The sequence below is a fragment of the Physeter macrocephalus genome, chromosome 21 (genome assembly GCF_002837175.3).
Source record: "Physeter macrocephalus isolate SW-GA chromosome 21, ASM283717v5, whole genome shotgun sequence".
In the NCBI taxonomy this organism is placed as follows: Eukaryota; Metazoa; Chordata; class Mammalia; order Artiodactyla; family Physeteridae; genus Physeter; species Physeter macrocephalus.
The window spans coordinates 60307348-60333912 of record NC_041234.1 but is presented as its reverse complement, the minus strand read 5'-3'; the positions used below and the strand labels follow the sequence as shown (position 1 = coordinate 60333912).

Here is a 26565-nt window from a genome sequence, read left to right as displayed (position 1 = left end):
TAAAAGCAGTTCTAAGAGAGAAATTTATAGCAATACAAGTTTACCTCAGGAAACAAGAAAAATCTCAAATAAACAACCTAAACTTACATCTAAAGGAATTAGAGAAAGAAGAACTAACAAAACCCAAAGGTAGCAGGAAACAAAATCATAAAGATCAGAGCAAAAATTAATAAAATAGAGACTAAAAAGCAATAGAAAATATCAATAAAACTACAAGCTGGTTCTTTAAAAAAAAAACAAAATTGATAAACTTTTTCCAGACTAACCAAGGAAAATAGGGAGAGGGCCCAAATCAATAAAATCAGAAATGAAAAAGGGGAAGTCACAACCGATGCCACAAAAATACATAGGACCATAAGAGACTACTACAGGCAACTATATACCAACAAAATGGAAAACCTAGAAGAAATGGACAAATTCCTAGAAGTGCACAATTTCCCAAGACTCAACCAGGAAGAAATAGGAAATATGAACAGACCAATTACCAGTAACACAATTGAATCAGTCATTTAAAAAACTCCCAGCAAATAATGTAAATTGATACAGCCATTACGGAGAACAGTATGGAGGTTCCTTAAAAAACTAAAAATAGAACTACCATGCGATGTGGCAAATATATACAGTGGAATATTACTCAGCCATAAAAAGAAATGAAATTGAGTTATTTGTAGTGAGATGGATGGACCTAGAGTCTGTCATAGTAGAGAATGGACTTGAGGACACAGGGAGAGGGAAGGGTAAGCTGGGACAAAGTGAGAGAGTGGCCTGGACATATATACACTACCAAATGTAAACTAGATAGCTAGTGGGAAGCAACCGCATAGCAAAGGGAGATCAGCTCGGTGGTTTGTGACCACCTAGAGGGGTGGGATAAGGAGGTTGGGAGGGAGGGAGATGAAAGAGGGAAGTGATATGGGGATATATGTATATGTATAGCTGATTCACTTTGTTATAAAGCAGAAACTAACACACCATTGTAAAGCAATTATACTCCAATAAAGTTGTTAAAAAATAAAATAAAAAACTCTCAGCAAAAAAATGTCCAGGACCAGATGGCATCACAGGTGAATTCTACCAAACATTTAAAGAAGAGTTAACACATATCCCTCTCAAACTATTATCAAAAACTGCAGAGGAAGGAACTCCCAAACTCATTCCATGAGGCCAGCAGCACGCTGACACTAAAACCAGAGAAACATATCACAAAAAAATAGATTACAGGCCAATATCATTGATGAACATAGATGAAAAAATCCTCAACAAAATATTAGCAAACCGAATGCAACAATACATTGCAAAGACCATACAACATGATCAAGTGGGATTTATCCCAGGAATGAAAGGAGTTTTCAATATCTGTGAATCAAACAATGTGGTAGACCACATTAATCAACTGAAGAATAAAAAACACATAATCATCTCAGGAGATGCAGAAAAAAGCTTTTGACAAAATTCAATATCCATTTATGATAAAAACTCTCCAAAAAGTGGGCATAGAGGGAACGTACCTCAACATAACAAATGCTGTTTACTCCAAACCCACAGAAAATATAATACCCAACAGTAAAAAGCTGAAAGCCTTCCAACCAAATTCAGGAACAAAACAAGGATGCCCACTAACCACTTCTTTTGAATATAGCACTTTAAGTCCTAGGTACAGAAATCAGACAAGAAAAAGAAACAGAAGGTATCCAAATTGGAAAGGAAGAGGTAAAATTGTCATTATATGCAAATGACATGATAGGCTAAAGAAAACCTTAGAGACTCTATACAAAAATATTAGAACTAATAAATGAATTAAGCAAGTTAGAAGCATACAAAATTAATATACAGAAATCTGTTGCAATTTTTACACTAACAATGAAATTTACACTAACAATTTACACTAACAAAGAGAAAAAATTTATCCTAACGAAAAAAGTGAAAGTAAAAAACCAATCCCATTAAAAATCAAGTCAAACAAAAATACCTAGGGATAAACCTAACCAAGGAGGTGAAAGACCTAAATGCTGAGAACTATAAAACAGTGATAAAGGAAATTGAAGATGATTCAAAGAAATGGAAAGTTATCCCATGCTCTTGGATTGGAAGAATTAATATTGTTAAAATGGCCATACCACCCAGAGCAATCTACAGATTTCATGTGATCCCTATGAAATTACCTATGACATTTTTCACAGAACTAGGACAAATAATCCTAAAATTTGTATGGAACAACAAAAGATCCAGAATTGTCAAAGTAATCCTGAGGAAAAAGAACAAACCTGGAGGCAAAAATAGCCCTCCAACATTTCAGATAATGCTACAGAACTACAGTAATCAAAACAGGGTGGTATTGGCAAAAAAACAGACATATAGATCAATGGAACAGAATAGAGAGTCTAGAAATAAATCCACACACCTACAATCAATTAATCTTTGACAAAAGGGGGCAAGAATATACAATGGAGAAAAGACAGTCTCTTTAGCAAGTGGTTTTGCAAAAGCTGGACAGCCTCATGTAAATCAGTGAAATTAGAACACTCCCTCACACCATATACAAAAGTAAACTCAAAATGGTTTGAAGACCTAGATATAAGACATGACACCATAAAACACTTAGCAGAGAACATGGGCAAAACATATGCTGACATAAATAGTACTAATATTTTCTTAGTCTCCCATGGCAAAAGAAAGAAAAGCAAAATTAAGCAAATGGGACCTAATCAAACTGATAAGCTTTTGCACAGCAAATGAAACTATAAACCAAACAAAAAGGCAACACACAGAATGGGAGAAAACATATGCAAATGATGCAACTGACAAGGGGTTAATTTCTAAAATACACAAACAGCTCATACAACTCAATATCAAAAGAATGAACGACCCAATCAACAAATGGGCAGACAACTTGAATAGACATTTCTCTAAACAGGACATACTGATGGCCTACAGGCACATGAAAAGATGTTCAACATCACTAACAGAGAAATGCAAATCAAAGCTACAATGAGGTATCACCTCACACTGGTCCGAATGGCCATGATCAAAAAGTCTACAAACAATAAATGCTGGAGAGGGTGTGGAGAAAAGGGAACCCTCCTACACTGTTGGTAGGAATGTAAATTGGTTAAGCCACTATGGAGAACAGTATGGAGGTTCCTTAAAAAACTAAAAATAGAGCTACCATATGATCCTGTAATTCCACTGCTGGGCATATAAGTAAAAATGATAAAAACTCTAATTTGAAAAGATATACACACCCCAATATTCATAGCCCCACTATTTACAATAGTCAAAATATGGAAGCAACCTAAGTGTCTATTGACAAATGGATAAAGATGTGGTATACATATAAAATAGACTATTACTCAACCTTAAGAAGAATGAAATACTGCCATTTACAGCAACATGAATGGACCTAGAAATTAGCATACTGAGTGAAGTAAGTCAGACAGAGAAAGGCAAATATTACATGATACCACAAATATGTAGAGTATAAAAAATAATACAAATGAATTTATTTACAATACAGAAACAGACTGACAGACACAGAAAAAAACTTATGGTTACCAAAGATGAATGCAGGGGAGGGATAAATTAGGAGTATGGGATTAACAGATATGTACCACTACACATAGAAAAGATAAACAACAGGATTTACCATATAGCACAGTGAACTATATGTAATATAGTTGTAATAACCTATAATAGAAAATAATCTGAAAAATACATATATATATACACACATGTATATGTATAAATGAATCATTTTGTTGTACACCTGAAACTAACAATATTGTAAATCAACTATACTTCAATTCAAAAAGATCACCATAGTAAATAAAATAATAATGAATGTAATATTTTGAAATATTGTGTGAATTACCAAAATGTGAAAGTCAAGAAGTGAGCAAATGCTATCGAAAAAATGGTGCTGACAAAGTTGCTTGACACAAACTTTCAATTTATTTAAAAAAAAAGCCCACAATATCTGCAAAGTGCAATATATATATATATATATATATATATATATATGTATATTCCAGCCCTTAAAAGAAGGAAATCCTGCTATTTGTGAAAAGTGGTTGGACCTTGAAGACATTATGCTATGTGAACTACATGTCAGACAGAGAAAGACAAACACTGTATGATCCCAGTTGCCTGCAGAATATAAAATCACCAAACTCATAGCAACAGAGAGTAGAATGGTGGTTGCCAGGGGCTAAGGGCTGTGGGAAATGGGGAGACATTGGCCAAAGGGTAAAAACTCTTGGTTCTAAGATGAACAATTTCTGGGGATCTAATGTAAAGCTTGGTGACTATAGTTAACAATACTATATTGTATATTTGAAAACTTCTATGAGAGCAGAGCTTTAATGTCCTCACTGTAACAGTAATGACAACAAAATGGCAATTATGTCAGGTAAAAAATGTGTTAACTGGCTTCCCTGGTGGTGCAGTGGTTGGGAGTCTGCCTGCCGATGCAGGGGTCACGGGTTCGTGCCCCTGTCCGGGAAGATTCCACATGCCGTGGAGCAGCTGGGCCCGTGAGCCATGGCCGCTGAGCCTGCGCGTCCAGAGCCTGTGCTCCGCAACGGGAGAGGCCACAACGGTGAGAGGCCCACGTACCGCAAAAAAAAAAAAAAAAAAAGTGTTAACTAACCTCATTGTGGTAAACATTTTACAGTATATATGTGTATTAAATCATTACACTGTACACCTTAAACAATGTTATTTGCCAATTATATCTCAATAAAGCTGAAAAAATAATCTTCCTTAACATTCATATATTTAATATATCTTTAAAGAGAACAAAAGATTTATGTTCTTTATAGGATCCTAAACCATTTGAGGAATTGAAAGTGAAGAAAAATCAGTACTTTGGTACTTGACGTGGCCTTTGGTGTAAAAAAATGTGATTTCCACAATTCACAGTATATTCTGTGAAAGGCTTCTATATTAGCTACAATTACTTTATGAAAATATTTTGTTATTTAGCAGGTGTGTTTTCTTTTGTAAGTTTGGCATTTCACAGCAGGAAGCTAGGCTCAAGGTATACAATTTAATATGTTAGAAAGCTTTAGTTGAAGTAGAATCACGTGCTTAAACAACTGGCCTTTGAATTAGAAGGCTAAATAAACATACAATAAATGATAATAAATGTCCTGAAGATATTTTCAGAAATTCACTTATTAGAGCCCCCCACTTCTCTCTCTGTCACACACACACACACACACACACACACACACACACACACACACAAAAGTATGTCTTAGATTACTAAAGTATTTTTAATAAAAGTATAGCTGTTAAAAAAATTGATTCCTTCAGCTCTATGAAAAGTGTCACCATGAGAATATTTTCCTGACTTCAGTCCCTTTCCTTTAATGGGAAGTTAGTGTTATTTTGGACTATGGGCAGAGGCTGCTTTACTGCCAAATGTTATGTGAAAACTTTTTTCAAAATTGGAGTTTTAAATTAAATCAGTAGACAATATATCTTTGAATGAGTTAGATGTTGAACACCTATTTAATACAGAATTGTGCTTTATTTGTGAACAACATTCTAGTGAACATGATGAAAGATGAAATCTATGTGAACATATTTTGATTTTGCTATTTTTTCAAACATCATGAAATTATTCATTTATTTATTTTCTTATCTATTGGCTATCTTCTTTATTTAGAATGTAAGCTATATAAGTGCAGTACCATGCTGTCAAGTTTACTGTAATATTGAACAGTGTCTGGCATATAGTTAGCACTCAAAAATTTTGTTGAATGAATTAAAGTCATATATTTCTTAGAAGCATGTGTATTTTACTCCATCATTGCTGGCCAGAATTAACTTTACCATTTTTTAGTACAATTCAACATCAGAATAGCATGCTCTATTACAAAATGGAAATTCATCATGTCCACATGTTATAAGATGGAAATTTCTTTGGTTATTTATTTACTACTTCAAGTTGACTTAGAGAAAATGGGCCTTTTGGTTTCAGAAGCCATTATTGATTAATTGTCTAAGATACACTAACTTCTGGGGCATAGAGGAATTAAGACTTATATAAACCCTCAAAATTTCAGATTGAAAACAAAAAAAATAATTAGTTAAGCATGTGCATGATAATGAACATCTGGATGGCTGACAGTTTTTCCCCCATTTTAATCCTACTGTTTGGCATAATGTCAGTATAGCTATAGATTATTGTATTTGTGATATTTCAAAATGCTCCATCTGGCCCAACAATTTTTGAAGTACTTTCGCAGATTGTCAATTTTATATCTTAATTTTCATACATACTATAGTGTGTGTGAAAAGATATAAACATATCTATCACATATATAAATGTGTATGTACTATATGCATATATACATATGTGTATATATACGTACACACATACATACATGTATTCGGTTTTATGAACAGAATTGTTTGCTAATCTACACTAACTGCACTTATAGAAAAGTGTGCATGAATTGTTAAAATGCCTGTACTGTAAACTTTAGACTATTATTTCTATGAAAATATCAAAACATTAACTGTATAGACATCACAAAGCAAAGGAAAAAGAACTCCAGCCCTCTTATTTATGTTGAAAACTGTTAAAAACACTACCCCTGAGTAAACCTGTAACCTGTTGTTCTCTATCCAATGTTATTCAGTTCTCATATTTCTGGCAACAGACACCACTATTTCAACACTTTGAAAAACTTATCAACTGCCAAACTCCCAGAGTTGCTCAAGTCCATCACGTCACCATTCACACCTGCTTCCAATAGCAGTCATCAGTAAAGCATGAGCAAACATTGAGATATTTTAAAACACACTGTAGCATGGAACTTCACAAGTGAACTTTAAAAACTTTAACATTGGGCTTCCCTGGTGGCACAGTGGTTGGGAGTCCGCCTGCCGATGCGGGGGACGCAGGTTCGTGCCCCGGTCTGGGAGGATCCCACATGCCGCGGAGCAGCTGGGCCCGTGACCCATGGCCACTGAGCCTGTGCTTCGCAACGGGAGAGGCCACAACAGTGAGAGGCCCGCGTACCACAAAAAAATAATAAATAAATAAAAAACTTTAACATTGTTTTTAGAATATAAACTTTTTAAAATTCATTTTTATACTACGTACGTAAAGCTAAAATTCTGTCAATAGTGTACGTATGACTAAAAGTCATTTAAAAGAAGTCACTCAGTATGATCATTAACAATTTTTCTCAGTTATTCAGACTCACTCTAACTAAATTACAGTAAATTTCCATATTACAATTACCCTCTCACATTACTTTACCAAGAATAGTTCTAGTTCCCTATTATCTACATAAAATCTAATCTTTGTAATCCACCATTGATAATTTTCTCCTTTACCTTCAAAACAGAGCAAAAATAACTTTTTTTCCAAGTATCTTAATTAAGTTATTCCTTAGTAATAACTTTAGACTCTCAGAAGTCAATGTCAGCTTTTTCAAAATGGAAGGCCATTAGCTATAGAAATGCTAGACTCTCAGAGACAGTGATTCTCCTTTATGATTGGAAAAGTCACTTATTTCATCTAGGTCTCTACCTCTTTGCCTGCAGTTATTTTAAATGCAGAGCTTCCACTTGTTAATATCATTTATTCAATAGTGTTATCTTCCTAATAATTTACTCCTAAAAGAAAACATTTCTATGCATAATTGAAGAGATTTGTTATATAGAGTGTGCATAACAAAGTTTACATTTCTTGAATATCACTCTAAGGCTATTTATGTTAAACAGACATTCTTACCATCAACTCTCTTTCTCTTTTCCCCCCAGCTTTATTGAGATATAATTGACATGTAACACTGTGCAAGTTTAAGGTATACAAAATGATGATTTGATACATGTATATATTGTGAAACAATTAACACCCTAAAGTTACTTAACACATTCATCACTTCACGTAATTACATTTTTGTGTGTCCTGTGAACATTTAAGAGCTATTCTTTAGCAACTTTCAAGTATATGATACAGTATTGTTAAATATAGTCCCCATGCTGTGTACTAGATCCCCAGAACTTAATCAGCATTGTACTAATTGACCACATCTCCTTTTCTCTACATCCAAGCCCCTTTTAACTACCATTCTACTCTGTGAGTTTGGCTTCTTTTAGATTCAACATGTAAGTAAGATCTCACAGTATTTATCTTTCTACGTCTGACTTATTTCACGTGGCATAATGTCCTCAAGTTCCACCCACGTTCCAAATAGCAAGATTTCCTCCTTTTACATGTGTGAGTAATACTACTGTGTGTGTGTGTGTGTGTGAGACGTTTTCATTATCCATTCATCTGTCAATGGACATTTAGGTTGTTTACATGTCTTGAGTACTGTGAATAATGCTGAAATAAACCTGGGGGTGCAGATATATCTTCAAGGTAGTGATTTCATTTTCTTTGGATATATACCCAGAAGTGGGATTGCTGGATCATATGGTAGTTTCATGTTTAATTTTTTGAAGAACTTCCATACTGTTCTCCATAGTGGCTGTTACCAATTTACATTCCCACCAACAGCACACAAGGGTTCCCTTTTCTTCACACCCTTGTCAACACTTCTTATTTCTTTTCCATTTGATAATGGCCATTCTAACATGTGTGAAGTGATATCTCATTGTGGTTTCAATTTGCATTTATTGATAATCAGTGATGTTGAGTATCTTTTCGTGTACATGTTGGCCATTTGTATGTATTCTTTAGAAAAATATCTATCAGGTCTTCTGCATATTTTTTAGTGGGATTATTTATTTTCCTGCAATTGAGTTATCTGAGTTCTTCATATATTTTGGATATTGACCTCTTATCTGATAATGGTTGGTAAATATTTCTCCCTTTCTGTAGGTTGCCTTCTCATTTTGTTGATTATTTGGTTTGCTGTGCAAAAGCTTTTTAGTTTGATGTAGTTCTACGTGTTTATTTTGCTTTTGTTGCTTGTGTTTTTGGTGTCATATCTAAAAACTTGTTATCAAGACTGATGACAAGGAGCATTTTTCCTATGTTTGCTTCTAGGAAAGTCTTAAATTTAAGTCTTTAATCCATTTCGAGTTAAGTTTTGTGAATGGTGTAAGATAGAGGCCACAATTAATTCTTTTTATTTGAATATCCAGTTTTACCAATACCATTTATTGAAGAGACTATCCTTCCCCACTGAGCATTCTTGAAAGACTGAGGAAGTAGTTGTCTCACCCCACTCTTCCTTTCCATGCAAGGGGAACTCTTTCTATCTGGGGAGTTCCTTCTTGGTGCTGAGTAATGCCAGATTGGCAATCAGATGATACAGGCAAAATGAAGCAGTTTTCCTTACCTTTTTGTGTAATTATTCACAATTTTTTTGTTCTAGTGTGTTGCTGAAATTTCTTAATTGGATTCCAGAGCTCTCCCAGAGGTGTTTATGTTTGTGGATGTGTCTAATTGTTAGTCTTTGTAGAAGGATGGAGGCGGGGGTCTCCTACTCAACCATCTTGGTGGCATCACTCCCTTAAGGCAGATTATTGAAAACCACGGTAACAGTGTGTACAAAGACTAACAGTGAGAAATGGCTAAGTCCTTATGAACAACACTAACTTTATAAATAATAAGATGATATTCAACACAGATCAGCCTTTCAGGACAAGGACTGATTTTATTATTGCATTTATCTATTTAGTTCCCTAATTCTATAGTTATGATTGGGGATGCTATTCCCACAAATGTAGCACAGATAGAAATATATGCATGAATAGTCAATTGTATTTAAAATAAAATGCTTCAAATCAAGTAACAGGACTTCATAATAGCACACTCCACTGTATTTTTCTTAAATTGTATTTTTAATAATTTATCATCCATGCTATATTTTTCCATATGTCAGAGTAAGATTCCACATTGTTCAGAGAAAGTGATAAAACTAATTACAAAATGTCTATACTAATTGTACATCCAAAGATACACTATGAACTTAATAAAAACAGAAGATGGAAGGCACTCAAACTATCATATCATAAGACTGAATTGCCAGGTACTAGATGATTTTAGGTGCAATGACACATTTCTATTTTCAAATAAAATAGAGAATTAAAAAAGTAACTATTTAATAATAATAGAGTATGTAGTTGAGAAAGTATACTGAAAAAGCCCTTTCACTTCTGTATGGAGATAGGAAAACTAAGAGATTTTTTATCCACATAGGAAACAGATTAATCAAGCCATGAACTCTGATGACACAACCTCACACATTTCAATAATCTTTGTCACAACATGCATTTAAAGAACAGCAAGTAAGGGTATAACTGTACAGAAGAAGTTGAGCCACAATCAACTGAACTAAGGTAAAGAGAACAAACTCAATATATAAAAGTAAAAGCTGAGCCTTGCAGTATTTCAAGTCTACTCATGATGGAGTGCTTTGGAAGTTATTTGGGGATGGAAGTTTTCATACGATCACAGTTGGCTTCCAGTAACATCTCAGTGACAAACATAATATAGTGTGGATCTTTTGATTTCAGGTAGTTTGTGATTAAGAATGACTTATACTACTCAGTGATAAGTGTTCAAATTCTGTGTTTGGCAGCATGTGTTAAGGGACATGAACTACTCACCTACTATTGTCTTCCTCTTGAGGTGTCATATGTGGATAAGTGACATTAGAAGCCAGGGGAATCTATGTATCTATTCTAATGTGTGCTTTCTTGACAGGAAACTCATGGAAAGGCTACTTTTTTAAAATAACTGCCACCATCCACTATCCAAACTAGAAGTATTGGGATGGTGGGACTTGCAGTATAGGTGAATGGGAATGGAAATAAGAAATGAGAGCACAAAAATCATTAATATTTGGATGGATTTGGACTTAATAGGGAAAAGTCCAATAATACTGGAAAAAAAGGACACCCTAAAGAGCTTCTGATGTAAAAATGGTTATTTTCTTTGAATGATAAAAATAGAACTACCATTACATTAAAATGCAAGTTTTAAAAATTTAATGAGATGTTTAAAAAGTCTAAGATATAGTTAAAGCCTACCTAGGGAAGACCTGTATCAGCTATAATTCATGAAATGTCAGTTGTCACTTTACAGCTGGGAAAATCTTACAGTTTTTAATTAGACAATGAAAATAAATACTTATGGGTTCATAAACACGGAGGTTGAATAAGAAACAAATGAACCAAATGTGATCTAATTTTTTAAACAAAGCAAATTTCATAGGTCACACCTTCTCATTTTACCTTATCTGGAAAAAAGTTAGAGCTATTGGAGTAGCTACCAAGGTTTTTAGAACAATCTGAAAGTAGAGTAATATAAAAATAAGTTCCTATGAACTCAGACAGACCATTAGGTAAGAGGGAGGTTGCGACCTTATGTATATAAAAAGTAGCATGCTTTACTCTGTTTATCAGGATCAGTTAACAACATGTGGTCAGCACCTGCTGAATTTTGTAGGCACCAGAACATTCAAAAAGAATTTTTAGCTCCTACCAAATTTGAAAAATGAAAGAAGACTGGAATTGACTAATAATAATCATCATAATAATAACAGCTAATATTGTGCTATTTTTGAGTCAGGCACTCTGCATTACATTAACATATATAATCCTCATTATAATTCGATGATATACAAACTATGAGTAACTTCCTTTTACAAAGCAGGAAACTGAGGCGAACATTACATTAACACATATAATCCTCATTATAATTCGATGATATACAAACTATGAGTAACTTCCTTTTACAAAGCAGGAAACTGAGGCAAAAAAAGCAAGTGGAATTAAATAAAATAACTCATTTAGCACAGTGCCTGACACATAAAAATTAGTCAACAAATATTAGATTAAAATAATAATTAATGCTTCCCAAGCTCACAAAAATAAGCTATTAGAAATATTCAAATCCAGATTTTCTGATTCTGGACACTGTATACTTAATCATTACACTGTAATTCAGAAAATATATTACTTCTAAAGGATCAGTTATACTCCAAAAGTATAGTTGTGCCATTAAAATGTTGCCAAAAGATAACATGTGAGAGGCAGAATGGCCTAAAATATCCAGATATATGGGGATGAGCTGCCTAGCAATAGCTAAATATTTTACATAGAAATGTTACTATACTGCATATACTTTCAAATGTCAGTATCATTAAAGGGCAAAAGTTAGATTTCTTTTAATAAAGCAAAGGAATTTTTCATACATCTCTAGAAGAGCTAAGCAGAGTTATAGAGGAATGCAGTCTCACATCCTATATATTTACTTTCCTTATAACTATCTTATTTCCCAAAGCTCTAAGGCTTGGAATAAGTCTCAAAGAACAGAGGGATACGTGGTGAGCATTTTCCTTAATCCTAGATCCTGGCAAACAAATTTCAAACACTTAACTTCCTGTTCCTTGTCACCAGAAACAGAATCTATCCAACAAATTCCATGCTTTTAAAAAACACCATTAATGTTCACTATTAATCTCCTTGGATATATATCTCACTTCCTGGACCTCATCACCTGATGCACAGGATCTTATTACTCTTCAGCCTTCCTGATCATGACTCCCGTCTCTGCTCATGAGCCTTTAGCTATCACAGACACATTTTGTACCTCATCAGTAAGAATGGAAAAGAAGAGACAGATTCAAAGAGAGCAACAAAGGAAAAACCAGCAGGGCTTTGTAACTAATTGTATATGGAGTATTCAAGTAGTAGAATTTTTAAAGTTAAAGATGACTTCCACAAACCCACAGCAAGCATCATTCTCAGTGGTGAAAAACTGAAAGCATTTCCTCTAATATCAGGAAAAATGCAAGGAAGTCCACTCTTGGCACTATGATTCAACATAGCTTTGGAAGTCCAAGCCATGGCAATCAGAGAAGAAAAAGACATAAAAGTACTCCAAATTGGAAAAGAAAAAGTAAAACTCACTGTTTACAGATGACATGATACTATACATGGAAAACCCTAAAGATGCTACCAGAAAAATCCTAGAGCTCATCGATGAATTTGGTAAAGGTGAAGGATACAAAATTAATATGCAGAAATCTCTTGCATTCCTATACACTAACAATGAAAGATCAGAAAGAGAAATTAAGGAAACAATCCCATTTACCATTGCATCAAAAAGAATACAATACATAGGAATAAACCTACCTAAGGAAGCAAAATACCTGTACTCAGAAAACTATAAGATACTGATGAAAGAAATAAAAGATGACACAAACGTATGGAAAGATGGACCATGTTCTTAGATTGGCAGAATCAATATTGTCAAAATGGCTATACTACACAAGGCAATGTACAGATTGAATGCAATCCCTATCAAATTAGCAATGTCATTTTTCACAGAACTAGAACAAAAAATTTACAATTTGTATGGAAACGCAAAAGACAATGAATAGCCAAAGCAATCTTGAGAAAGAAAAATGGAACTGGGGGAACCAGGCTCCCTGACTTTCAGAGAATACTACAAAGCTACAATCATCAAAACAGTATGATAGTGGCTCAGAAACAGAAATATAGATCAATAGAACAGGCTAGAAAGTCCAGAGATAAACCCACGCATGTATGGTCACCTAATTTATGACAAAGGAAGCAAGAATATATAATGGAGAAAAGACAGTCTCTTCAATAAGTGGTGCTAGGAAAACTGGACAGCTACATGTAAAAGAAAGAAATTAGAACACTCCCTAACACCATACACAAAAATAAAATCAAAATGGATTAAAGACCTAAATGCAAGACCGGATACTATACAACTCTTAGAGGAAAACATAGGCAGAACACTATTTGACATAAATCAGCAAGATCTTTTTTGACCCACTTCCTAAAGTAATGAAAATAAAAACAAAATTAAACAAATGGGACCTAATCAAACTTAAAAGCTTTTGCACAGTAAAGGAAACCATAAACATAATGAAAAGAAAACTTTTAGAATGGTAGAAAATATTTGCAAATGAAGCAAGTGACAAGAGATTAATCTCCAAAATATGCAAAGAGCTCATTCAGCTCAATATCAAAAAAATAAACAATCCAATCAAAAAATGGGTAGAAGACCTAAATAGACATTTCTGCAAAGAAGACATACAAATGGCCAAGAGGCACATGAAAAGATGCTCAAAATCACTAATCATTAGAGAAATGCAAATCAAAACTACAATGAATTATCTCCTTACACCTGTCAGAATGTCCATCACCAAAAAATTTACAAACAATAAATGCTGGAGAGGATTGAAAAAAGGGAAGTCTCCTACACTGTTGGTAGGAATGTAAACTGGTACAGCCACTATGGAGAACAGTATGGAAGTTCCTTAATAAAATAAAAATAGAGCTAACATATGATCCAGCAATCCCACTCCTGGGCATATATCTGAAGAAAAGCATAATTTGAAAAGATATATGCACCACAATATTCATTGCAGCACTATTTACAATAGCCAAGACATAGAAGCAACCTAAATGTCCATCAACAGAGGAATGGATAAAAAAGATGTGGTACATATATACAATGGAATATTACTCAGCCATAAAAAAGAATGAAATTGTGTCATTTGTAGCAACATGGATGGACCTAGAGATTGTTATACTGAGTGAAGTAAGTGAGACAGAGAAAGACAATTAAATATTATATGAGATCACTTACATGTGGAATCTAGAAAAAGGGCACAAATGAACTTATCTACAAAACAGAAATAGAGTTATAGATGTAGATAACAAACTTACGGTTACCAGGGAGTAAGATGGGAGGAGGGATAAATTGGAAGTTTGGGATTGACATATACAGACTACTATATATAAAATAGATAACTAAAAGGACCTACTGTATAGCAGAGGGAATTCTACTCAATAATCTGTAATGACCTATATGGGAAAAGAATCTAAAAAAGAGTGGATATAAGTATAACTGATTCATTTTGCTTTACACCTGAAACTAACACATTGTAAATCAGCTCTACTCCTATAAAAATTTTTTAAAAAGAGAGTGAGATTAAATGGTCCAAGTAAAATTAAAGCTTATCCTTTATTATAAGCTAAAATTTCACATGGCTAAATAACCAAATATACCATAATGTAAATACTGTCTTTGTTCAAGAAAACCCCTTATTAGCTGTTACTGATAACCAATGAAAAGTGTTCATCAAGAGTTGCAAGTATATATTAATTTGTTCTTAAAATTATTATACTAGATTAGATATGTCAATTTTGTAAATTAGATCTATTAATTGAAGAAAGCAAAGCTTTGCAATTTTTTTTTACTGTGATATATAATCACTTGGATGTAAGTATGCATTATAGACATGGTACAAAATTGATGACCCAGGACTTAATTTACTTCAAATGGAACATAGTTAATGAAATAATGGATTTTAATAATAATAACAGGTATCATTTATTGAGCCATTCTATACACTGGGCATTGGATTCAGGATATACTTATCCTATTTCTAACCCTCAAAACAATGCTGCAGGGGATCTGTTTGATCTTTATTCAGTGTTGGAAGAAACTGAAGATCAGAGAAGTTAAATCACTTGTCCAAGATCACACAGAATTAAAAATCTTCTGCTTGAGGTAAAAGATGGAGAGATTTTAATCTAAATACAATGTAGCCTTTCTGCTAACAGTGAACTTTTATCTATTTACACTTATGGGTGAATAAAATGTCTAAGAACAGGCATTCCTGGGGGATAAATCGAAAGAAAAGAGTGGTAGGCCATCATTCTTTAAAAGCAATAGGAGTGAAAGCAAAAATAAAGATCAGTGACTTAAAATTTTACCGATAGAAAAGCTCTGATTTCATAAGAAGAGTAATACCCCACCCCTTGCCAAAAATGTCCATGTCATAATCCCTGGAATCTGTGAATGTGTTATGTCATGTGGCAAAGGGGAGTTAAGGTAGCTGGTGGAATTAAGGTTGCTTAACAGCTGACCTTAAAAATGGGGAAAACAACCTCGATCATCTGCATGGGAGCAGTACAATAATATGGATCTTTAAAAGCAGAAGAGGAAGACAGAAAAGGAGGTCACAGAGATGTCACAATAGAGGAAGAGTCAGGAGAGATTCAAAGCATGAGAAAGATCAATCAGCCATTACTGGCTTTGAAGATGAAGAAAGGGGACTATGAGGCAAAGAATGTTGGTAGCCTCTTGAAGCTGGGAATTACTCTCATTGACAGTCAGCAAGGCAAAAGGGAACTCAGCCCTACAACTGTAAGAAACTGAAATCTGCCAACAACCTGAATGAACAAGGAAATGCATTCTCCTCTAGTAAGTCAAGAAAGGAAAGCAGCTCTGCAGAAACCTTGATTTTAGCCCATTGAGACCCATACTGGATTTCTGATCTACAAAACTCTAAAATAATAAACTAGTGTTGTTGTAAGCCCTTAAGTTTGTATAATGTATTATGGCAGCACTAGAAAACTAATACACCTGCATATACTTATTTCAGGGTTACTATTGAGATAGATGCCTCCTGCTTCCTCTTCCAATTCAGACTCCCCATTCTTAATTTGTTTTCCCATCTTGATGTTTCCTACTCCTGTAATACTTGGTGGTGCATTTATTGGTTAAAATTGATTGAAAGTTTCCTAAAGAAAGATGCTATAAAAATACCACAGGGCTTCCCTGGTGGCTCAGTGGTTGAGAGTCCGCCTGCCAAAGCAGGGGACATGGGTTCATGCCCTGGTATGGGAAGATCCCACATGCCGCGGAGCGGCTGGGCCCGTGAGCCATGGCCGCTGAGCCTGCGCGTCCAGACCCTGTGCTCTGCAATGGGAGAGGCCACAACAGTGAGAGGCCCGTGTACTGCAAAAAAATTAAAAAATTAAAAATAAATACCACAAATAATCAATACTAAGGATACTCTTCAATATGCAGGACTTTGCGTTCTTGCAGGATTTATAGGTAATAATCATTTTAACAATTGCTACTTTCCTACACTGAGCTCCTCTGTATGATTAACTATGTTCAGTGCCTCAACATGCGCTTGATACAAGTTGAGCTTTTTTAGATTCCACATATAAGTGATACTGTACAGTATTTGTCTTTCTCTTTCTCACTTAGCATAATTCCCTCAAGGTCCATCCATCTTGTCACAAATGGCAGGATTTCATTATTTCTCATGGCTGAATAACATTTCATTGCATATATATATATGTATATATATATATATATATATATATATTTGGACCCCACACATTCTTAATCCATTCATCCATTGATAGACACTTAGGTTTAGTCTGTATATTGGCTATTGTCAATAATCTTACAGTAAACATGGGATTGCTGGATCAAAGTTTTATTTTTAACTTTCTGAGAAAACTCAATAATGTTTTCTATAGTGGCTATACTAATTTACATTCCCACCAGCAATGCACAAGCGTTCCTTTTTCTCCACCTCCTCGTCAACACTTGTTATCGCCTGTCTTCTTGATGATAGCCGTTCTAACAGGTGTGAAGTGATATCCCATTGTCATTTTGATTTGCATCTAAAAAAGCTGAACTCACAGAAACAGAGATTAGAATGGTGGTTACTAGGAGTTGGGGTGGGGGGTGGGTTGGGAAATTAGAGAGATTGTCAAAGGGTACAAACTTGCAGTTAGAAGATGAGTAAGTTCTGGGGAATCTAATGTACAGCACTGTGATTATAGTTAACAGTACTGCGTTATACACTTCAAAGCTGCTAAAAGACTAGATCTTAAATGTTCTCATCACACACACACACAAATAATTGTCTGACATGACAGAGGTATTAGCTAACACTGCACTGGTAATTATATATCAACATATAAATGTATCAAATCAATACATTGTATTCCTTAAACTTACATAATGTCATGTTAATTATATCTCAATAAAAAACATGCTTGATAACACCCAGGATAACTTACAGATTTTTAATGAATCAATGACTGTTTTTCAGTGGTGCGCTAAAGCTGGCTTGCCACAGGCAATTTGCAAATTGTCAGGAATTCTGCAAGCTGGTTGTTAAACACAGCCATGGTTAAGCATAAGTAATTAAATAAACTTATAATTAAATAAATAATGTTAAAAAACAAAGTAATAAACACTCAAAATTCACCATCACTTTACTATTTTACCACATTTTACTATTTTCTGTTCTTTTGAGCCATTTATACCTACTGTATTGTATGTGTATGTTGGTGTGCTACTGTACATTTCTTCCCAACTCCATAATGTTGGTAGATTGAGCCATAGAGGGAATAGTAGTCACACAATGGAAATTGACAAACTTCTGATTATACAAATCAAGTCTTGATTAATTGTTTTGTTCACTATTTAGATTTATGAAAGTGATGGAGAAATGTTAATAATGCAGATTAAACTTAGGAGTGTGACTGTCAGGTCTATAGCCATTGTATTGGTGAATGTCACAAAAAAGTGAATATTCTTCTGAGTTTCAAAACTATCATTTGAATTAACAAAGAAGGAACTCACATTATTGATGTAAGAGTGAACTCTCAATACACATATTCATTGTTCCAGTTTGTTTAAGTCACTAACATAAACAGAAATATCACCTAACATTCATGGCAAAATTTCATTATTTTGTTAATTGCAAACATAGTTGGCTACAATATAAGAATTCATCAAAAATCAATGAAAGCATTCCCTGAAAATCAATTGGCTATAAGGAATTTACAATAAAGGATACTGCATATTTTATTATTATTTGTAAATTAGGTGTTACATATCTCTAGTATCAGTACAATATATATAATACTTGTTCATATATATTAAAATATTCTCTATCTATATGTATGCTTATATTTCATGCCTGTTTCTTCCAGACAGCCAGAGTTGTTAAACATTTACCAGCACACCATTGTCTAATCATTTCACTTTTTATATTAATTTCCATTCCTTGTGCCTAAAAATTTAGACTTTGGTATACAGCTGTAGAAAAGAGTAAACACAAACTCCTGCCATCTAAGAAAGGCATAATATCCAAGGGTAATAAGAATCTTAACTGTTTTGACATGTGACAAACGCAAAGGTAACCGTGTCATTTTTCTCATCTATGAAGTGCAGTATTACCAAAATTTGAGGGGAAAGGAACCTATAAAATGACTCTGTACACAAAGCCCAAGGTAGTCTCTTTGTATCTTACAAGTCAAGGTGTTAGGACCCTATATTAGAATTTGACTTCTCCACATCTTCTATTCTTAGAAAGCCAAAGTATTACAGATGTCCACATCGACTCTTCAGCCTAATCTTCCTTTATATCCCTATAAGAAAGGCTATGGTCTTTCCTTATCTCCCAAACATACATTGTGCTTTCCAATTTCTGTCCCTCTCCTCAAACTCTTATTTTCATTTGGGATGACCCCTCCTCACAAACTCCTAGTTGAAGACTCTTATCCCCAGTACTCTACTAGGACTAACCATCAGTTTGGAATCCACTAATCTGTTCTAAGAAGGCTGATGGTATTCTCAAAAGACTCCTCATGATTTGTTCTAATACCCAAAGCATTTTGTAAGCCTGAAATTGTTATATATATGTGTGTGTGTATATATATATATATATATATATCACTGTATAATTTATGTAGTGCTATATACATTATATATATCATATATATTATATATAATCAAAATGTTATATATACATATCACTATGTATAATTAGTTATATATATTTATACAATATAGTTACATAGTTATATAATTATATATAAAATTATATATAGTTATACATATTTATTTATATGTGAGTGCTTTAAAGGGTAAAGCTTACAAATGTAAACTGTTGACATTATTGCTTTTATTGTTACCATCATAAGTTTTCAAAATGACTGGCCTCCTTTCCTCTTCATTCTTACCACCTGTTGTTTTTGACTCACAACAGCAAGAGGATTTACTTCCTTGAAATAAATTAGGAAAGTTAGGAATGCTGATAAATGAATTGGAGAGCTGGCATTACAGATAGCCATTATATTCACAAGGGACCATTAATAGTAGATTTGGGAGTCTGATTTTAATCAGTTTTTTGCACAAGGGAGTGTTTGAAGATCATGCCGAGGAAAGATTATTCTGGCTGAACTATGCAATGTGGATTGGAGCAGAGAGCTATGTAACCATAGGATACAGCTATCAAATAACAATAATAATAATCATAATAACAACAACAAGGAGGAGGTGGAGGAGTTTGCAAAGGAGTGGAAGGAAGTGAAAGAGGAGGGAGAGAAATAGCATCTGTAGTTAATATTTAACAAGCACTATATACAAAAATACTAAAAATAATTATCTCTGGCAATATTTACAACAATTTTCAGTATTGACATTATCTCCATTTTGCAGATAAAGCAACAGAAGCTCTGAGGCTTTGAGTATTGTGCACAAAGGCAGAGCTGAGAAGTTTTATCTGAAATGTAAATCCAGGCAGCTTGACTCTAGAGCCTAAATTCGAAGACACTCTGTTGAATAATTTAGAGATGTGATTTCTTTGAGGCTCCTATACACCCATGATGGCCCAAGATGAGATTAACTCAAACAGTATTTTGATAAAATTTCACTTTAGGACTCTAAATTCAACAACACTTAGTTTACAATTGCAAATATATTTGTATGTTCCTACTGGGCACTACAATAGACACTAAAAATATGTACTATAACAGTAGGTTGAAAGGGATTAAAACCAGAAAATATGGAAATCCCCAAGAATCTCAGAACTCAGGAGAGAGTTTATATCAATCCTCAAAAGTAGCTAAACAGAAATTCTTTACAATCAAGGTTAGGTTCAAGATATCAGTCTTATTCACTGTTGATTAGGGATCATCAAATTTTCTAATTGAGTGTTTACATACCCCACCAAGGATGATAATGACATATGTTTAAGTATCCATAAACAATCATACATAAACAATCTAAACTAAGCTTATTACATACAAGGACATTTACAAATGAGTAAGTGTACTTTCCATATTTGCCATGGCTAACCATATTTAATGATCCTTTTCTGTTAAGTTTTGTGACTGAAAATGGATAAATCAGTGTCTCTCTGATGAAATATATCCATGTTTTAATAGTCCTTCTATATATTCACTTGCAAACTTTTCTCATTTGCAAAACACATCTTTAGTACAATGGTAAATCAATTATAAGGAACTCTCTGGTAAACAGATATACCCCTTACAAGAAAATGGAAAAAAAAAAAGAAAATTCCCACTGCTTAATAACTCTTACACACTAGTAAAAACACAAAATAACTTATAATTGTCCAGCAATAACTTGGACATTATACAACATATCTTACACACACACACACACACACACACACATAAACACACGGCTTAAACAGTGCAGAAGAGAAGGGAAAGGACAATGTATCCAACGACGAGGACATCCAAAAGCCCAGAGCCAAAAGAGATCAGGTGCTAAAACTTTTACAGTAACAGAATTAAATAGTCCCCATGCAAAGTGAACCAATTAGTCATCCAGATGTTTCCAGCTGGATGTTTAGTGTACGGAAATGAAAAGATCCCATTTGACTCACTTTTTTCCCACATTATAGGCAGCTGTTAATAGTAGTACTCCAAAGCAATTTAGTAACTATACTTTGGACCATGAAATTATAAAGCTGAGTATATCCATCTCATCATATTTAGGTCCTTAGTGTGACAACAAATTATTTTTTGATGTAATCCTCCTCAATAGATTTTGTTGTTGTTGTTACAATTGTTTTCTTACCTGATCTTCTCCTTGCATAGCTTGCTCTTCAACTTTGTTCTAAAGGGAAAAAAAAATTCATGAAGAAAATACAGCAAAGGAAAAGAAAATCAAAACTTTCAAAAAGAAGTTATGCTGTTAAAAAAGCAAAGATAAGATGAATTATGTGGGTAATTTCTGCACGTTGGATTTTAATTCTATTTCTGTGGGAATTGTTTAAATGCATTAAATAATATTGTCTTAGTGCAGTTATTTAATCATCTACAAACTGACCTGACTCTATTTATAACAAAGCAACATTTCTACATCTTATAAAATATTTATGTTTGGAGAAACTTTGAAACTAAGATCTTTAAGATAAAAAATGTCATCTCTTAAGCTTCTGGTACCTCTTCCATTCAAGATTACTGATTTCTCTTCTGAAATAATATGTATATGTATTTAGTTCCCATCCCCATAGCCTGAGATAAAATTCACCTGAGTCTGGAGACTTGCACTCTTGTCAATTTCATTTCTCAGAAAAGAAAACCATGATAAAAATTATTTCTCTGGTCCAAATTCTGACTATTAAAGAAGAACTATTTAGAAGTCACAGAAGCCTTGGGAGAGAGTGACCATGTTATCTTATAGTTAGTAAGTAGTAATGAAGGAAGGGAATGGTAGGCATAGTCAGACATGTCTTGCTATTAATAGAATGACATTTCCAGCAGCTGTCCAAATAATTCAAGTCCCCCATCACAACTGTAACTTACCACAGAGTCAATATAAAATTCAACCAGCTACGAATTCTGGAATTTAACTATGAGTGAACTTGAGGAACTTCCTGCTCTATAGGCTATGTAAGTGATAAATTACTTAGTGAGAGAGTTAACATAATTTCTCTAACTTTCAGCTTACCATGCAATCTGCTGCTATGGAGCCAGACATATAGTCAAACAGTTGGCCAGGAACTAGTTTTAAAATTACACATCTTTAGTCCTTATATTTAACTTTAAGTTCTATTGGTAGGGCTAGAAAAATGAGATTGTAGAAGAAAGACCAAAAACATAAGGTTATTTGAATTGTATAGCTTTATAATTATTTAAGGTACCCCCCCACCTTGGAATGCTGAAGAATAGAAAGACAGGAAGATGAACTTCAATTTTAAACATATACTGATGGTAAGGCAAAGAAAGAACTGTAGAAGTCAACAGATATGAAAATTAGTTGCATAGCCTTCCTTCACAGAACAGAGAGCCATCCATTTATCTCTGGGTGAAAAGGCTTAAGTATTTGAGTATTGAGTTTAGATCAACTTCAATATAATTATAGCATAGTGAATGAAAAGAAGATAGAAAAAGTGATAATGTTTTAGAACATACAATTACTTATCCATAACAGTGGTATCACAGAAGGCAGAGTAAGACTATGTCTAGTTTACTTTCATAAGCAGTCCCAATTATTTTCACATCTAGGTATTTTCTTTACCAGTACACTTAAGGATCTTTCATTAATAATGTAAGTTCCTCAAATGTTGCTATTCATTAACACACATTGCTCTGGGTTACTTGGTAAATAAATTAACTGATGGTTTTTTTCTTTCCTCTTTAATCTGTTTAAAGCTATTGAAATCTAACTTCATTGTGCTTGAAAAGAAGAAGGAATAAAGGGAATTTTAATGAAAAATTTGTGCGTGTCAGAAAGGTTTATGTTTTGAGATGGGAGAAAAAGGTTTTTAGATTTTGTTGTTAGATAAGCTCCAAAGAAGGTGATTGCAGGTAAAATTAACATGAATGAGTTAAGTCTTGAAGCCAAGAAATCAGTTACTGATCTTTCCTTCTAACTGCTGAGCAGTAAACCATCTGCTTTGTCATTATTTAAATCGCATTCCATTCTTCTAACATAACTTACGACTTATGACTATTTGCCATAGCAACGTGGGACTAAGAGGCAATTGGATATGATTAAAAGGAAGCTGTACAGTAGCCTCTATATTTCACAGGGTTGAAAAAGGTAACAATAGCCTGAGTATATGAAAACACTGCTTGGTAGTCTGATTTCACTGGAATTTTTAAAGTGTACTTTAAGAATTAGTTCTACCATGAAAGTAAATGCAGGCATTTTTTATATCCCTTTACTCAATATTTCAGGAAGAGTCATATATGAATAACTTTCAGAATGTGTTGTGTTCTATTCCAAACTTCAAGGTACATGAGATTTTACATAAAAGTGAGCAATAGTGGCAATAAAGAAAGAGAGTGCTTTTCTTTATCTTTTTTCAGAATTTCCCAGATACAAGAAAATAACCCATAAAATAAACTATTAACCCACACTTGATAGCATTTTCTGTACTGAAAAGCTGGAGACAGGAAGTCAAAACGTAGGTTTCTTATTATAGAGTGATGAATTCTGTCTCAGATTTAAGCATGAACTAGGTTTGAGGACAGATTCAAAAAACAACACAGAAATAAATTAATTTTTCATGTAATAAAGTGGATTACAGGGACTTTCCTGGTGGTCCAGTGGTTAAAACTCCACACTCCCAATGCAAGGCACACGGGTTAAATCTCTGGTCAGGGAACTAAGATCCCGCATGCCACACGATGTGGCCAAAAAAACAAAAAAAAAAGGATTACAATATGGACTTTGTGAAATATAACTGTCACCATTCCTTCTATTTTTTATTTTTGCAAAAAATATATTCTACTGATTATTTACCAATTGCTATTTTTACTAGAGTAGAAGATTAATTGTAAATCCTCGAAAAGTTCTTCCATCTCTCTAAATGGCACTGATAGTTAAATATGGTGATCTGTGATTTTAAGGGGACATATTGGAGAGGGGTATTTAATAATACATGATACTACTTTCTTAACCGAGAAAAGATGAATACGGGTAAGTATGAAAATTCAATAATTCTTTTGTTTAGCTGATTTAAAATATGCAAACCTAATAATAACAATAGCCCATGAAGCAAATTATATACTTTAAAAGACCCAAACAGAAGTAACACAAACAAGTTTGTTATATTTGGTTGACCTATATCTCCCTGTCAAACATATTTCATTTTTTTATTGGAGTATAATTGCTTTACAATGTTGTGTTAGTTTCTGCTTTACAACGAAGTGAATCAGCTATATGTATACATATATCCCCTCCCTCTTGGACTTCCCTCCCATTCCCCCCTCCCATCCTGCCCTTCTAGGTCATCACAGAGCACCGAGCTGAGCTCCCTGTCCTATACCTCAGGTTCCCACTAGATATCTATTTTACACATGGTATACTTCATTTTTAATGTCATAAAATATTTTGACTCAAACTTTACCGCCCAGAAATGTGTGATAAAAATTTCTTTTACCTCTCTGTAACATTTGACTCTGATGACAATGCCCTCCTCAGATATATCTCCCTTAACTTCTAGTGATTTCCTGGTTCTTCTGATACCTCTAGATCCCTCTCATTCACTCACTCTTTCACCCTGCTTCACCCTTTCTTTGCTTCCTGCTTCAATAAGGTGGTAAGAATATTGAGCCAGAAGACCTGAATTCTAGACCCATATCCATGATTTATTCATCGAGCAATCATGGAGTCAGACAATTAAACTCTATAATCCTTACTTTTTTCAACTATAAAATGGGTATGATAGCATCTATCACTGATGTTCCTTTATTTTATTTTCACCACATCATTTCAAAAAAATTTTTAATTTTGTGTGTGTTAAAGAATGTCTAGCATTCTATTCTTATCTCTCAAAGTTGTTAAAATCAGACTAGAATATGGGATAGCAGTTTACAAATGATTCCTTGATACATAAAGTCAAATAGTATTATCAAGATTATTATCTCAAAATATCCAAATTGAGCTTTCTGATCTTCTTAAGCAACAATTCCCAGGGTTTCCGCTATCAGCTGATATGGTGTTAGCTTTCAAAATTATATCTCTAAACCTGATTTCTCACTTTCCAAACACATATAAACCATATTTGAGTCCTACAAAATTGTAATACAAAGTGTGCTGAAAAATCTGGTTATTTATTATCATTTCTTTTTATCTATAATTTTTTTTTAAAGTTTCACTTAATAGTGGAGTATAGTTGATTAACAATGTTGTGTTAGTTTCTGGTATACAGCAGAGTGATTCAGTTATACGTATACATGTATCAATTCTTTTTCAAATTATTTTCCAATTTATTTTTTATATTTTAGTTTTTCTAAATTTTTTCAAAACATTTATTATTTTCACCTATATTTTATTTATTTATTTTATTTTATTTATTTATTTTTTAGCATGTTTATTGGAGTATAATTGCTTTACAATGGTGTGTTAGTTTCTGCTTTACAACAAAGTGAATCAGTTATACATATACATATGATAGCATATCTCTTCCCTCTTGCATCTTCCTCCCTCACACCCTCCCTATCCCACCCCTCTAGGTGGTCACAAACCACCTAGCTGATCTTCCTGTGCCATGAGGCTGCTTCCCACTAGCTATCCACCCTACTTTTGGTAGTGTATATATGTCCATGCCACTCTCTCACTTTGTCCCAGCTTACCCTTTCCCCTCCCCATATCCTCAAGTCCATGTTCTAGTTGGTCTGTGTTTTATTCCCATCCTACACCTAGTCTCTTCATGACGTTTTTTTTCTTAGATTCCATATATATGTGTTAGCATACGGTATTTGTTTTTCTCCTTCTGACTTACTTCACTCTGTATGACAGACTCCAGGTCTATCCACCTCATTACAAATAACTCAGTTTCATTTCTTTTTATGGCTGAGCAATATTCCATTGTATATATGTGCCACATCTTCTTTATCCATTCATCTGTTGATGGACACTTAGGTTGCTTCCATGTCCTGCCTATTGTAAATAGAGCTGCAATGAACAGATGATACAAATAGATGGAGAGATATACCATGTTCTTGGATTGGAAGAATCAA

General features: G+C 33.8%; 1 protein-coding gene across 1 annotated transcript in view; it reads right to left on the bottom strand.

Annotated features, from left to right (window-relative positions):
• Window positions 1–26565, bottom strand: part of LOC114484658 (uncharacterized) — a 256562-nt gene that overhangs the window by 146829 nt on the left and 83168 nt on the right. Inside the window, exon 3 of the mRNA XM_055081655.1 lies at window positions 21668–21706. Within this exon, the coding sequence (XP_054937630.1) occupies window positions 21668–21685 (18 nt within the window). The 5' untranslated portion in view covers window positions 21686–21706. The remainder of the gene's footprint in view (window positions 1–21667; window positions 21707–26565) is intronic.